The sequence below is a fragment of the Enoplosus armatus genome, chromosome 16 (assembly GCF_043641665.1).
Source record: "Enoplosus armatus isolate fEnoArm2 chromosome 16, fEnoArm2.hap1, whole genome shotgun sequence".
In the NCBI taxonomy this organism is placed as follows: Eukaryota; Metazoa; Chordata; class Actinopteri; order Centrarchiformes; family Enoplosidae; genus Enoplosus; species Enoplosus armatus.
The window spans coordinates 3,646,357-3,663,406 of NC_092195.1; the positions used below are offsets into that span (position 1 = coordinate 3,646,357).

Below are 17,050 nucleotides of genomic sequence, written 5' to 3' on the forward strand. Positions count from 1 at the left end.
GTGGAAATTTGTTTTCTCAGCTTGCTGCTTAATTGTTTGTGTATCCCAGAGCTACTTTAAATAGAGAAAATACATCTAATGTATTCTGTTATGAATAGAAAAGCATATAAAGCATATTTTTGCATGTCATGCAGCTTAATAGCACACTATCTTTCCATATGAGCAGATATAAACTATATGTTATATATATTTCCATTTCCTCTCACTTGTCAAGAACTGGGTGAATATGCTGTTGAAGACAATATTTAATATTCAAATATTTTCACATGATCTTGTGTTGAACATGTCAGTAGTTACCATGGCACTCTTTTACTGAATTCTACAGCAATCCATAGGTATATATTGTAATCTATATTGTTTATAATCTTCACTATTATATCATTGTTTGCTGCTGGAGTAGATACTGATAATGTCCTTGTAAACCTAGTGGAACCATTAAATGTGACCCTTTACCCTAAACACTGTGTCAGACGTCTTCTAAGTGTTTCAGTGTATACATCACAGGGCTTTCGCACACTGCAACAACTCTCAAATCTATCTCTAAGAAACATCAAGTCTTTTAATTCTGCACTGTGGGCTATGTGTCTCACTGTCTCTGACTCAGGGCGTGATTCCAGAAATTCCGACAGCACTTGAAGGCTGCAGGAAGGCTGCTGCTGCTAGGAGAGCGCGAGGCAGGCAGGCAGAGAGCACGAAGAAAGGGGGTGGGGAGAGAGAGAGAGAGCGCGCGAGAGAGAGAGAGAGAGAGAGAGAGAGAGAGTGGTGGAGAGGCATAGGATGTCTGTTCCTATTAATTGTATAGGGGCGATTTTATGCTTTCTCCAAATCTCTTCTCGTCCTCGTGTGTGTTGGCGTGAGATTTGACTTTTAACAGATAACATGTGATGTGTTGAATTTCAGAGGCCTATTACACTGTCACTTTTCCACCACCACTGTTTCTCTTTTTGTATCTCCACTTCCTGCTCTGTGACTGGCTCAGTCCATCCCCCATCCTTCTTCTTTTTCTAGCCTCTCTCTCTCTCTCTCTCTCTCTCTCTCACTCACACACACACACACACACACGCACAGGTTGTGATTTCATGCTTTCCTCTACTTTCCTCCGCTGTACTCGCTCCTCTAATTTGCTGTTGTCGACACATGGAAGCAGTATGGAAGCAGTCACTTCCACCCATGAACCCACTCCAACAGAAGAAGCTTATTTTGTTCCACTCCTTTAACGAGCCACTAAGAGAAAGTGCACAGATGAATGTGACAAAGAGGAACGCACAGCTCATGCATGAAGCAATTTTTGTAATCAGAAATGGATGAATAGTTATGCTTGACTTCAAGGCAGACTGGTACGGCAAAGGAAGGGCCGTTTTAATTGCTTAATACTATAAAACTGTAGACACAAAGTCTGTGGCATTCTGCAGTGTTGGATAGAAGCATTGTATGTGCCCGTGGCCATTTAAAACATATTTGAACTGAAGTTAAATGTGTCAGACTGCCTTTGATCTTTGAAATGCTGTTTACTTCTTAGGACAGATATAGCTGTTTAGCTATGGGACACAGCATCAACATGATGTAGTAGCAGCATACAAGCATGAATCACAGACACTAGCCCTGTATAACTGTATGGGCCCCCCAAATAAAATGAAATAAAGTAAAGCACATTTTGTATCTAATATACATATATATATATATTCGAATCTAAATCTCGCTCACTTTGTCAGGTGGCCCATTGCTGTGCGTCTTCATTAGCATAAGCTTTTCCACCTATATGCAACACTTAATTAGTCTCAGAATGACCAGTACTTCATGCTAACAAACAGGGCTTTTCGAATACGTCGACATTTTTATGCATGAGCTCAGTTTAAAGCGCATTAGACCTACAATAATGGCTCTTCTTGGGTATAAACAATGTTGTTATTAGACAGCTAACGCAGTCCGGATCCAGTTTTCACCGTGGGTTCCACTCCGGGTTTTTATTTTCTCGCGACAGGTCGGTAAGATGGCTGTGTCTCGCGGAGCCTCGTGCTGGTTTGGTTGATTTCTAGCTCGCGCTCTCGTTCTGTAACAGAAGCCCCCCCTCCAACACACACACACACACACTTGTGTCGGTGAAATTTATTTCCCTGGCTCTGTATTTATATATTTTTTCTTTCACAAACTTTCCCCTCTCTGTTTTAACTTTAAACGGAGTCGCGGTGGATTACCGGATACCGGTCCGGGCGGAGGGCAAAGGGGGGAATGAACCGGGACAACGGGTACGTTGTTATAAATATAATTGTATTTATATTCAATGGTTATTCGGAGTTTGATTGTGAGTGAGTCGCCGTGCTGAGAGAGAGAGGTAGCGAAAGAGTGGGGGAGAGAGAGAGAGGGATATCATGGCCGCTCAGGTCGCCAGCGTCGCCACTCTCAACACTAGCCCGCCATCCGAACTCAAAAAGCCGGATCGGGACCCACAGGAGGAGTCGGTACCGGGAGAGAAACAGCATGAAAATAAGGAACCGGGACCTGACGGCGGATCTCCTGGCCAGAAGGAGCTGCAGGACGGGACCGATGCTGGAAATGCTGGGGGAGGAGGGGATCCTGACATGAAGAACGGCAACGGGAATTTGCCCAGGGTAAATAATAATAGCAGTAATCAGAATGATACAGGCGGGCCCGAAGGGAATAACCATCCCGGGATGGGACACCACCACCAGGGCCCCTTTCCTCCACCTCCTTACGGTTACAACCAGCACTACAGCCGGGCCCCTTTTCATCAACATGGCGGACAACAAAGCCCTGGCATGGCAGCTGCATCGGGGCCGGGCATGATGGACCCTTACCCCCCTAATTCACACGAACACGGCTACCCCAACCATTATAACAACTACAGCCCGTTCCAGAACAGGACTTCTTATCAGGGCCAAGGATACGGGGCCATGAATTCCCCGCGTAACAACCAGCCTCCGGCGGCTGGGGGGCAGCCAGGCAAGCAACAGCCAGCAGGAGGAACCACAGCTATGGCTGCCTCTTACAATAATCAGAGGTATAACATGGGAAACCAACAACCTACGTCTACGCCAACTTTAAATCAGCTTTTGACATCCCCCAGCTCAGCCAGGAGCTACCCGAATTACCCCCAAGGAGACTATAACAATCAGGAAGGGGCCAATAAGGGACCAGGAGATATGGGCAGCAGTCAGTATGGTGGGGTCCATCCGGGTTGGCAACAAAGGACCCACCATCCGCCTCCCATGAGCCCGGGAAACACTGGACAGCCTCCAAACAGAAATCAGGTAAACTTCACTTACTGCACTGAGACAGTTTGACTGAGTTAAAGTCACCCAGGATCTCTGAAAAGGCACTGTAGAGTTGCATATTGCATTGGACCAGCCATTGTCTATGTAGCAAGAGCTCTAAAATGGCTGCCTCTCTCTTTCTCCCAATACCACCCCCTGCAATAGTGTTTAGACAGAGAAAGAAGCCGCATATTCTGTTGGAAACAACTTTCTGAGTTGTGGGTATTCGTGTGTGTCCCTGCTGGGTACAGGGCAAGAGTTTGACTAAGTAGAGCAAGAGTTTGTCAGGAGAAAGTGTGTGTAAGTGCGTGTGTGTGTGTGTGTGTGTGTGTGTGTGCAGAGGGAAATAAGGTGATATTTCTTCGCTGTGCTTCTTCAGCCTCATTGTAGATTTAAGTGCTGCGACCGCTGTTGTTTCTGCGAGAATCGGCCAAATAGCTTCTTTTTGCTGCTGTGCTCCCACCCGCGCTATCAAAGTTGTGTCGATGGCTGTCAAAGGCAGTAAACAAGATGCAAATGACAGCGATAGCCGTTAAATAACATTTGCATAATCATTAAGAAAAGACCCCTCTGTCGGTTAAAAAGCCGCCGCACGGTGAAGCGGAGATGTGTCTCACAGTCCAGTGAATGGCAACAATTACGTCCGCTAAGTGTTTACTCGGATCAAAGTGTGATTGTGACTGCGATTGATTCATCCTGACGGAGGGTTTCATTCATTGTGGCTCGGTCCGACTCCGTTCGCGTCTCTCTGCGTTTCCCCCCTCCATGTGCCGCCTTGTAAACACGGCCCCGCTGGTTGGAGTTGGCAAAGTGCAGATTGCCTTTTGCTTTGGGATTTGAATTATGGAGGTAAAATCCTGCTGTCAGAGCCAGGAGACAGTTGGTCTTAGGTTGACATGCGAGCCGAGATCTGATTGGCTCCCCATCCCTCTGCTCTCGGCCATTTATAATTGCATCTAATGGAAGGCTGCAGAAAAACAGCCCCCTCTGCCCCGGTTATGTGTTCCTCCACCGTGTCAAGACAACATAGTCCCAGTGTCTTTTCTGTATTTTTAGACATTTAGAGCGTTTTCGTGTGCATTTGTGTAGTCTTAAATTATCTTTATATTTTTGTATACATGGATACGTCTGAATATTCTCCCATATCAACAAAGATATACACTAGACACCACACTGTTAATCCCAGAATAATAACTTACTCATTGGTTGTATTTATTGAGAGCATTTTGAGAACACATTTTGTTCAGTTCCTCCCGCTGCAGTAATTTGCATGATGACTGTACTCATGTGGATCTACCATTGCTTTTATTTGTTTGATTAAACCTTAAGCTCACTTGTGCTGAGTCACATCTCTACTGTCATTTTTTTTTAGCTGTTGACCTCAGACATGCACCTGAAGTTTGTTTTTTTGTTGTTGTTGTTTTTTCTGTTGGGTACACTGTGTGCACTGCTTGTTCAAGTTGGGCTGACTCTGGTACAGCAGATGGAGTAGGTGTGGTCATGTAGACCCGTTGTACAACTGTGTTTTCCACTGTTTCCAGATCAGGAGTTGAGGAGACTTGTGTGCCAGAACGCCTCGTGGCCACGTGAGAGAGCCGGACCGGCTGCAGTTGTGTTTACAAGCAACCATGGTGTCAGCCGAGTGTCACAGCGGTTTTTTTTTTCTCATCAGGTTCACAATAGCCTAATTTACATGTAGAGAGTGTAACCATGTCAACAGTGCTTAACCACATCTCTCTCTCCAGTGATAACAGCCACATGTGTAGTGTTGTTACTCCACAGTTATAGGTAATGTGGAGTGTGTAGCTCTACCTTGACAGTCAAGTACGGACTATTTTTATCATTTGAATACATGTGAGGGATGTCTCAATTGTGTCAAGAAATGTGCTTTTCTTTTTCTCTTTTTTTTCTGGCCTAAAGAGGAGCCTTTATTGACCTCTCTTAATGACAATATTTTGTGTGCATTCTCTCCAAATATTCAAATGCATTGCGTGTTTTCGCTTTTATCAGGAGATTTTGCACGAGGCATCTGCTAATCAAAGATGATAGAACTGTTATGACAAAGGTTGTGCTGTATGTTGGTTTATTCCTACAAGATGGAAGACGTACTGTGTTCTACCACTTAATTTCCAGCAAAGCGTGGTCATTAAGGACAGACTGCTCATCTAGAGAAGTGATACTGCCACTTGTTGCTCGAAACTTTAAGGTGCAAGCTTTTCACACACTTTGATTGCCACGTTGCTGCATCACAACAAGGTACATTTTAGACACTGAGCAGCTGCACAGCGCAACGCCGCACGTTCATAGCTCCGTCTAAATGTCAGCAAAAGGGTTGGGTTCAAAACGTTTGAACCCATACGTCCAGGCATTCTGCGACTTGGCGTCAGCGGCTATCATATGCACTGAGCGGGATGATCTGTGATTCTTTACAAAAATGTACCAAAAGGAATAAGAGATGTTGTGCTGATCACTCTGTGTCTTTCTGTAGCGCTGCTCACTGTTTGAATTTCCCTTTTTTTTTTGTTTCAGTTTGTCACTTCCTGTGTGCAGAGAAGTGTCCATACCCAAAGCCAAGCTTTACAATTTGGCAAACAGGGTGAATTGACAGCAACTTAGTTTGTGTGGATCGGGTGCTCCTCTTCGGCCATCAAGACAGGCACATTTTTACAGTCAAATGTTTAGTCACACTCTAAACACTCTGGAGTGTGCTTTTTTTTTATTACATCAATTAAGACAATATTAAGCATCATGCTCTTCTTTGAGGTGATGTGTTCAGCCATGTTTTTAGTGAGACTACTGAGATGACCACATGGGTTATGGTCTTATTTGTTGACATTGCACATTTAGTTTTATTTAATAGCATACATAATGACTTATTTTGATCATATATTTTATTTTGGTTATACTTTTTATTAACAGATTTTACTTGAGAAAAGGTTGAAGCATTTTCTGTTGGTCCTAAGAATTAGTGTTTCTGAATTGCACATATAATGAGTCTCTCTTAATTTGTTAACCGTCAGTTCTGGTTGTGGGCTAGCCTCAGTAACACACACAAAGCATTGAATAAGTGCATCAGCTCTGTGTTGTGGACAAAACAAAGACAGAATTTTATTTTTAGTTCTGAACTTGTGTCTTGTCTTTGCTGCAGTGTCTCAGTGTCTCAGAGCAGCGTGCAAAGAGATCTGCTGCCACTTTTCTTTTCTGGGTAAAAGGCTTGTTGTAGGTGACAGTTAGATTATGTTGGTGACAGCACTGTATTATAATTAAAGCACACATACACAAATTAAGGTGAAAACGCTGTTGTGATTATAATAGTTTTCTAGTAAGCCTTGTTTGTGTTCATATCCTTAAAACCATATCCTCTCAATTGCTTGAGCAAAAAGACTGACGTCTATTGCCATCCGTGCAGGTTTTTCACACGGGCTACTGTGCTTTCAGAGCAGCTCTTTGCTAAAGAAGCCCAGGCTCACTCTTATTGTGCAAGTGGAAGAAGAGTGTCTGGGAAGGTAATTGAACCTTTTTGGTGGTTAAGCATACTTAAAGGTAACTGCAACTGTATTTTTTTTTGCAGAAGGCAGCTCTCATTAGTGTCACTGAATTGGGAAGAATTAGAGTCACTTTATTTTTGTCTTTGTGTCGCTGGTGGAGGCATAGAGAACACATAACCTTTTTTTTTTAATGGATATAATCCCAGACATAGTGCCAGGAGGATGGGACCTCTCACAGGGGCAAATGGACAGAAAGATGAAGTGAGTAGTCTCTGTCAAATCATGGCATGAAGATGTCACATGAGGCCACCACTGCGAGCGTGTTCTGTTCTGTCAGAGAACTTATGCGCTTGATGTTTGACTGCAGAGATTGATGGCAGCCCGTACACTACACGTTCAGGCGGAGAATTTTTTTATTTTGCCGAAGAGCTGTCCACTGTAAGTGCTGTGGTCGTGTTTTAGCAGAGTTTATGAAATACTCTCCATTCATTAACAGCGGCAAGATTGGCTTTTTAATTAGCGGATATATCGCCTGTGATGAGTCGATGGATGATTTTATTTTTTACGGGGCCACTCACCTGCATTGGGCCACCTGCTGAAGATGAATTAACTGAGTGGTGGGTGAGGGCTAATATTATGGGTTTCCATTATGCCTTGCACACAAACAAATAGTCTGAAGTGGATTGTGGTGTGGTTGTTTTTTGATGGTATAACGGCAGGTGTTTCCCTCTGCTTAACTCATGGGAGCGAGCCATCGGGGATGCCCCCTCAGCTCTGCAAGACTGACTTCCCAAATTGAGTTTGAATTAAACCATAATCGAAGACACTTTGTAAATATTTCTTTGAGAAAGTCCCACAGCTGAGAAACATAATGAAACACACCAAACCAAGGGTGTTAAATTGACTGCTGCTAATAGACGCGCAGCTCTGCCGCTTATGTACAAGGGAGGCCCCACTGCAAATTGGAAAGTAGCGTACAAATAAACAGTTTCATGGCAGCTTTACTGTGTCAAAAACTCTCACAAGAAGTGAAGATGGAATATATTTAATGTTTAACTGAGCAAACGTCTTGGCTCTGCCTTGTTAATCAAAAGTAATACTAATAAAAGCATTAAACATACCAGTATTTAGCACACCAGAGCTGTGCTAAGTGTGTCATTTCTTTGAGGATGTACTGGAAGTCTTATTTGAGATCATACTGGAAATTTGAAATGATACCAGAAGCCATGTGGCAGAAGGGCCGTCCGTCACACTAAAGTTTACTAAGGCTGCAACTAATGATTATTTTCACAATGAACGGATTAATCATTTGGTGTAAAAGTTTCCTAAAGCCACACGTGAAGGCTTGTTTTGTCCAAACAAAGACATTTAGTTTACTGCCACATAAAGAAATCATCACATTTCAGAAACTGGAACTAGAGAATTTTGGGCAATTCTCGCTTGAAAAATAACGCACAAATAATTGGTCGATTGATTACATTTTCTGTCAGTCAACTGATCAAGCAATTGACTAATTGTTTCAGCTCTATTGCCAACTGTTTTGTTAATCGATTTATCATTTAAGTAATTGTTTAAGCCAATATGCCAAATAATTAGCTAGTGCCAGCTTCTCAAAGGTAAATATTCTTTCTATGAGAGTAAACTGAATATCTTTATTCATTTATTGCTGACATTTTTTTTGACCAAACGATCCATCTATTAATTGAGACAATAGCAGATTTGAAATGTTGTTAGACTAGAGCTAGCGCTCAATCTATTCAAGTAGTTGATTAACCGGCAGCTGTTTTGATAATCAATTAATTGTTTGATATTTTTGCTTGAAAAATGACTCAAACATCTGCTGGCTTTAGCTTTTGAAATATGCAGCTTTGATGCTTTGCGTCTCATTTATTTGCAGCCCTACTTTAAGTTGACATTGTTCGTTAAGTTTAGAGCTGCAGCGATTAGTCGATCTGCAGAATACCACTATACCAGCGGTTTTAGGGCGAATCGAGCAATTTGAAGGCGTCATCATCGAAGTAAAACACAGAGTGTCAACCTGTGGGCAATCCCTAGAAAGTGATACTGTTCTTTGACAGACGGCCCTAGACTCTCTGAATTGTTCCTATTCAGTAAACACAACGCATGTTTCTAAGAACACATACAGAACAACTTCCAGCTACTGTTCAGGCGCCGTTCTGTGGGGGTTGGTGCCGTGGAGAAGAGGAAGCCTGAGCGTTCAAAAAGGAAGTTCACTCTCGGCTTTTTAGTCTGCACTGCTGAGTAATGATTCTCCACAGGCCACATGGACAGCATGCTGCCTCCCGGCAACTGTGTGTGTGACTGGATGGTGTGTGTGCGTATAAGGGAGAAACGGTGTCAGTGATACCCGGGGGAGGGGGGGGAAGGGGTGTGGGTGTTTTGTGAATGATCTTCGTCTGCCCCTGACAGCTGTGTGTATTTGTGTATAAAGTGCAGCAGTTACTTGGTGGTCGTTGCGAGTGTGTGTGTGTGTGTGTGTGTGTGTTTGCCACTGCCTCAGGAGCCTCTCTGACCGGCTCCTACTCCACGTGTCACTAGCCATCCGTAGTTCTTTAGTAACATCAGCCTTTTTCATCCCGCTGCCAGACACAGACACTGTTGCATTTGTTGTTTTTTCCTCAGTAGCATCACCCATAACATCCTTTAATTATCCCTATGAAGTTTTGATACACAGCATATCAGGAGAAGCCGACAGAACAGGGTATGAAGCTGGCTACCATGCTAATGCTTCAAGATGTTTTTACGATTTTTACAGTTTTTTGACTTCCACAAGCTATAGAAAGTTACCCAGCTAATATTTGGTGATACTGTTGAAGTCCTCTGTCCCTGATGGTGAAAATGATTAATCTGAATAATTGTATTGCACATTGAAAATGCACTGAAGGGAGAAAAAAAAAGTTCCCCCATGGACAAATGTCAAACTTGGGCTGTGGCATCATGGCACGCTGGAATGTAAAGGTAATTTATTTCTTTTGACATTTACCTTCTAAAATGCTCCAGATTAGCATAGCAATATCCTTCTCCCATCCCGTGTGAGACTACAGACTTCATTTACATGACGTATGGCGCGCGTGCGTTTTTTATGGAATAAAGTGGTTAACCTTTTAAATTGGTGCAGTTGTTGACGCTAGAAGCTAGAGAATGATGCTTCCCCCCCAGCTCTCATACAGCACTCACCTTTGCTCTCCGCAGAAGGAAGAAAAGAAAAAAGAAAAGCCAATGGCTCATCCATGAAGCGGAAAAGGGGAAGCACACGAGGAACAGTTGGGTTCTCTCTCTTCATCTCTGCTGTGGAACTCAATCATGACGTCTGTTTTTTGTGGATCGTGCCCTCTAGTCATAGCCTTGCTGTCTGTTTTGTGTAATGTGGTGTGCACGGTTTCAGCCTTTTTTTGAGGCTAATAAAACCAAAGCTGTGGAGTGCACCCAGAGCAGGCAGGAGCTGGTAAAAAAAGGCCTATGCAGACTGATGTGCTCATCTCCATCAAACCGAAGCCTTGTTTTCTAGATCTGTAAACCACCAGAATAGGAAAGTTCTGAAATGATTAGTCAATTAGTCGATTGGTTGATTGATGGAAAATCCATCAGTGTTGATAAAAGTGTTTTTACATCATTGCTAACTGAATTGGAGCTGAAACGATAATTTGATTTTGGTTATTGCTCACTTCTTTAAATCATTTAGTCTTCAATGATATTAAATTAAATATCATTGTGTTTTGGACTGTTAGTTGACCAAAACAAGTTATTTGAATATGTTAATTTTTTCTTCTTCTAGGCTTTTTAAAAATTATTATTTTATGAGATTTTGTGAACCGATCTATTCATCGAGAAAGTAATTGCGTGGATAACATTTAGAAAATATTAAGTTGCCCCTCTAGGTTTGTTCGATCAAAAGTCATTTGATCTGTTATTATTTTGATAATTAATCGCGGAATTTTCTAATGCAAGAAAGCCAAACATTCCCTGGTTCCACATTGATATTTGCTGGTTCTGTGATAGTATATTGAATCTCTTGGGGGGTTTTGAACAGAACAAGACATTTTTCACTATTTTCTAAAAGGATCAAAGGATAGAAAAATAAATAATCATCGTGTTCTTTTTGGTTCTGGATTGTTGGTCAGATGAAACTTGAATGTCTCCTTGGCCTCTGTTGACTTGTCAGGGACAACTTTCACTATTTCTGGACACCTTTAGACTAAAACATAATCAGGTTTCAAGTATAATTCACCATGAACACCATGATGAGTTGCAGCCCAAGCATTACATCGTGCTCTACAACACAAACTTTAAGATGCAACGCATTTTTATAGCCGGAGTCTGACTGTAAGTACAGTCCAAAGTGAACTTTTCAGCTCTTTTAAAAAAGTGTTAGCGCCTGTTCTTATTTTTAACTGGCCTAAATAATTAATGTACATTTTTCATAGAAATGGGCCAATGTTTACACAAGTTTAAAAGCCGCCTCTCTCTCTGTACCAGGCGGCCAGCGAGCAGCCCGTTTGATACAGAGCCATTGTTTTGTTTTTGATTTGATCGGCTCATGGTTAAAAAATAAATAAATAAAAGAGCAGCCGGTGTTCAGCATGGACGAAGTTACACAGACAAAAGCAACGGCAAAAAGGCGATTTAGTGTTATTGTTTGTGGCTCGTGTGGCAGGTGACAGAGGTTTATGTCTGGCTGATGCTAAGTTTGGACTCCTGTTGTTGTGATTCACTTCAAAGTGTGGCTTGCTGTTGTTGGTGTGTGGCTTGCTGTTGTTGGTGTGTTCCTCGCTCCACCTGAAGATTTGCATGGCCGTGCCCATGTGCGTCTGTTTTGACAACAAGCGAGTGCAAATTGAAAATCCCCACGGTCTCTGCGGTCCACTTGGCCTGAAACATGCTGAAAACAATCCGTCACTGCAACCTAAAAGCTATTTCCCTCCGTGCTGTAGTTGGACTTTAACGTGGGCAGATCTGCCCCAATGCCCACACTCAGTATTCCATTGGAATTACTCGTCTGTGATTCAGATTATGACCAAGCATGTTTTCCTGGCCCAGCGTGTGTGCAGAGCAGTGTGTTTGACGTCAGTGTCAGAGTTGTGACTCTAACCATGAGGCAGGCAGTGACCCAGCCAGGTCCTTAAGTGGCTTCGCCTCATTCAGTAGCCAGGGTATTTTTGGCATAGTAGTGAGTGACACACTTATCGTAATGGGTCGTCCAGGGTGCCAATGGTCAGCCTGAATAAGCATCCTTCTCGGCAGCGCGGGCCGAGCCTCGGCAACGTGATGTAACCGATCGCTGTCTTGCCTCGGATGCTGAGCGAGGCGGTCGCCGCCCGCTAACACATCGAGTGGCTTATCTCTGAGCTGGAGTGGAGAGCACAGACCACTTTTTTCTTCCTGAGCGGTCCTGATGAAGTACTCATGTAACCTGAGCGGCACTGCCTCTCTTGTACTCTGTACTCGCATTGTGGCCTTAATTGAGCCACACTGCCATGTGTTATGGGATGTCAGTCGGCCGTAACTGTAAACAGTCTTTGCAAAGGTAATGCAATTTAACAATGATCTGTTAAGCAGTACTGTGTAACTGTTAAGATACTTCATTCCTTTTTAAAATGTTTAATAGGTTATAGTTGAATACATGATTTGTAAATGACTGACACTGAAGAGGAAGTCGAACAGAGACACCAGCCTCTTGTAGGACTGTGTATTGTTGAAATGGTTCAATATTATACCTGAGTTTTGGTACCAATACCAAAACAATACCTTTTTCCTAAAACAAAAAGCAGGTTCGATGCCCAGCCCTAGTCATTACCTTGACTACACTAAAATTTCACGGTGTATCTTTTATCTTCCACCCATAAAAAGTGATGAGTTTTTGCTCATTCAACGCCTTCAGTGCAGAAGATGAAAACCTTCCAGTTTCTGTTGCGTCTGCAGGTGCGATTTACATCACTTAGAGTTTACTATTATTCCACTGCTAAACGATGAACATCTGTTTCGCCTTCTAGCGCTTCTCACCGCAACGTGCACCAATGCCCACTGGCCCTGCTCTCAGCCCTCCCTGCCCAAACACCCCTCGCCTCGTCTCACTCCCAGGAATCAGCCACTGTCACCTGGAAATATAAGTTTGGCCTGACAGGTTGACAGCCGGCAGTCGGGGCAAATGTTCACTCTCTTGTACTTGCAACCCCGACATCACACTGACAGGCCAGGCAGCAGCAGGCAGCCCTCCCTTTTTTTTTTCTTTTTTTTTTATATCAGGCAATAACTGGACGGTCTCAGCAAGCTGCTCTGATCTACCTAACGGGAGAGTTTTCTCACAGAGCACACTGGGCCTGTCAGCACAGTGATGGAAACCAGTTAAAACCTGGCACCTGTTACTCATCAGTAAACATTGAGTGGTAAAAAAAAAAAAATCCTCTGCTATCAAACTAAATTTGAACAGACCTAGGAATGTCTCTCATATATGTGACATCCACCTTTTCTTTGGGAATAAGGTCCAGCCAGGGACCATTTCAGCAGCAGTGTTTTCCACCCTCAAATCATGCATGTGCAGTGTTTTTAACTCCCGTCTTTTTGTTGTTGTTGATTCTGTTGTTGTCGTCGACCTCAAAGAGCTCTGGAAAAAGCTTTGTCTTTCCCCTCATCTCTCAGAGATATGAAAGCAGATTTTGTCATCCGAGTGTGCGAGTTCCCGTCTTCCTCTCCTCCCCAAACATCTTTTGAGTTCCTGGGAACAGCTGGGTGAACATCTGGGTGAGTAGGGTGCCGCTGCCTCTGTCTGGGTGATGGCACCAGCAGGCGCAAGCTGCCGCCCCCCCTCCCCCGCCCAACCCATGTCCTCCTTGCTTTTATCCAGAGTCACGCAGCGGCCAGCTCGAAGTTGGAACTTTCTCAGGTTGATGCAGTGGGAAGGCAGACTAATTGCCTGATCGAGAACATGGCCTTTCTGCTTCTTTTTCATGTGTTTGAGTTGCTCCTCTGTCTGTCCCTCCATCCGTCCCATTCTCGTGAACACGATCTCTAAGGAACACCTTGAGGGAATTTCTTCAAATTTGGTACAAACGTCAACTTGGACTCAAGGATGAACTGATTAGAATTTGGGGGTCAAAGGTCACTATGACCTCACAGAACATGTTTTTGGCTATAACAACATATCAAGAATTGATGTGGTAGTTACAACAAAACTTCACGCAGATGTTTAATGGGATACAACAATAAAGTGATGAAAATTTTGTACTCAAAAGGTCAAAGGTCAACTTCACTGTGACATCATAATGTCCCTGGAGAAAAACATTTTGGGCCATTATTCAACACCATAACTCAGAAACGGTAAACAATAACTAGCAATAACAGTACGGGCTTTCCTCATTCTGAATTTCAAGCGTCATCTTCATCACGTGACTGCAAACCACATGTTGGAGCGCTGCGAGCTAATCGTGATCCTGTGAGTGAGTTTCACCTACAGCTCATAGAGAGGCTTCGCATCTAAGAACACCAGGAGAAAACGAAAGCGCCACATTTTGTGGAGCTATACTCGATAAGAATCCATCTTCACATAGTAATCAAGGACATGTGTACCTGTTTAGCCAATACATCTAGTAGTATCCAAGTATTCTGGACAGACATGGATGTGAACTGGTTGACCGAGGCATACAACTGCGGGGCGGTAATTCTAGTTTCTTGCTAGCAACTTGTTTACTCTAGCTCTCAAGTATGGATCTTTTCCCAGCTATTTGCTCACACCAGTTGGCTATACTTTAGCTTTCCTTAAAAGCCCCTTTTTAACAAGTAGTGTAGATTGTTGTAATGCTTTATGGCGGCAGTAAGAGTACCTGGCTGCTGTTGCTGCTGGCACTCAGCTGTGTGTGTGACCTGTGTGTTTTGGTGTGGGTATTATTTATGAAAAAGGTGAAATACTAACACAGTGTGTAACTCTTATGCAATGAATAGTTAAAGCCATGGGGATTTTTAATGAAGTTGCGCAGTGTCAAAATGTGAATGTTCCCCTTTGGTACTATCAGTAGCTACAGGGTAACATTGTGGTCTGGTGTTGGTTATTATTTATGTAGAAGTTGGTTAAGATGGCCGGTCAGTGCTGAAGCGTAACCTTCAGGGGTAGCAGTCAATGCTTTTTGCACACAGGTCCTGGAAGTGCTGGTGATCGTTTAGAAAATTACAATACTAGTGTACAGCTGTGCAAGAACTAAATAAAATACAGTCCAAAATCTGATCAAAGAATAAGTAATGAAGAGTATCAGAGCTGCTGATCAACAGAAATGTGCTATGTTGAAGCAGAAATGTCAAGTGTTTGATGGTTCCAGCTTCTCAGAGGTTTTTATTGTCTTAATGTATCGTGAACTGAACCTTGTGGAGTTTTGTGCCGTTGGATGGACACTTATGGCTCTAAGAAACTGTGATGGGCATTTTTCATTTTTAAATGTGTCTGCATTTGTCCGACGTTTGTAGAAAAAGCAGCTGATGAATTAATGAAGTAAATAATCTGCCCGGTAATTTATTATGGAAATAATCCTTAGTTGCTCTGAATATTTCAAGTTTCACCAGACGTTGACATAGTTCTTGTTGCCTCTGAGGAGCATCCACTCCTACATTCAGTTTAAAGTTAGTCTACTCATACAGCTGGGCAAATGTCAGTGGAGAAAGTGGAGGAGGATCGCTGTCATTTGTCCTGGAGCGAATTACTTAACCCTTCACTTCTGCAGTGGAAGTGTTCAGTGCTTAAACAGTGAAAGACTGGTCATACTGGGCAGCTCCCACTGTGAATGTGGATAACAGTATTAACGTGAAGTAAGCTATCAAAAGCACAAGTGCACAGATTCACTTAACTCGCTGTTGGAAACAAACCTCACCGACTAAAGTCGACTTGGGTTGTAAAGGGTAGGATATCCTGTCCCTCTTTGACATATGACGTGTGCGATGCCGCCACCGTATGAGGGCGGCCTTAGCCGGCGTGTGTTAGCGCTGGTGTGTTGCGTGTCGAAGGGCTTTAACACAGAACAATGGTGTGTGTGCCGAGCCGAGGCCATGTGGCCGTGTGGCGGATTAAATTAGCAGCAGTTGTTTATCGTCTGCCCCCCCCACCCCACCTCCGTCCATCTGCTCCGCTCGGCCCCGTAGACTCCAGCTCTGCTCTCAGGCACTGCTCCAGACCCCCCCCCCCCCCTCCAACCCCTTACAAATCCCTATCCCCATGTCACACACACACAGTTTTGAATAGTTGCAATATCCACCAGCAGCCCAGTCATGACACAATATACTCGGTGCAACCTCTTCTGCCAAGAGTGCTCTGGCTTTCCTCTATGCAGATTAGCCATGTGCTAATTGTGGTTATTTATTTATTTTTTTTATGGAAGAGAGGAAAAAAAAAAGGGAGGGGAAGAGTTTCCTCCAGAAATTGATTAGATGACTGAGCAGGAAAAAAAAAGAGACAGTGCAGTGTTGTGAGTTGAGTTGCCATCTAGTGTGCATGTTTGAGACTTTGCACTATTTTTCATTTATAATTTGCGTGGGCGAAATAAGGAGGCACACATTGGCACAAAACGCAGCACATTACTGGTTATCAACATTTTGTAACCTGAACAATCTATCTCTCTTCCATCTATCAAAATATACCATTGACCTTTTTGAAGTGAAAATCAGCCTCTCAGCTGAGGCGGTTTCAGAAACCCATGAGTGGGCTGCTGCAAAGCTTTTTCACCTGCCTTTTGATCTGTGTGTCAGGGTATCTCCCTGCATGTCATAACAACAGACTTTTCCTCAGTCACATGAATTTTCTAATGATATACAAAGAAGTAGGATTGATATTATGACATTTTTGCTATATTTTGGAGGGAAAAAATGTGCACCAACTTACTAATATTTTCTATTTACGTAGGTCTATTTGGAAGAAGAAATAAGAGTGCTGGTTTTAATCCAAATAAAACTGCTAAATAAACACTGTTTTTGTTTTCTGGTACTTGTTAGCTCATTTCTTTTAGCTAGCATTAGCCACCATAAGCTACTGCTCATACCAGACCAGGTAATACTGCAGCAGCAAAACCCCTGAGAGTATTGGTTTGAGCAAAAGGACATTTTATTGTGTATGAACTCAAGTTTTCATGTGTAAAATAATTTTTCTTTTCTTCTAAATGGATCAGACGGACTGGACTTTATCCAAAATGAGTCATGAAAATCAAACTTTGCTAGTTTTTGTCAACTATCAAGCAGTTTACACAACGTACCACGGTGGGCCTAATACATTGGCGTAATACATTGCCCGCTTTGAAC

General features: G+C 43.1%; 1 protein-coding gene across 1 annotated transcript in view; it reads left to right on the forward strand.

Moving 5' to 3' along the window:
- The first annotated feature begins 2,367 nt into the window (after positions 1 to 2,367).
- arid1ab (AT-rich interactive domain 1Ab) overlaps positions 2,368 to 17,050 on the forward strand; it is a 46,606-nt gene continuing 31,923 nt past the window's right edge. The window contains exon 1 of the mRNA XM_070921217.1: positions 2,368 to 3,269. Within this exon, the coding sequence (XP_070777318.1) occupies positions 2,370 to 3,269 (900 nt within the window). The 5' untranslated portion in view covers positions 2,368 to 2,369. The remainder of the gene's footprint in view (positions 3,270 to 17,050) is intronic.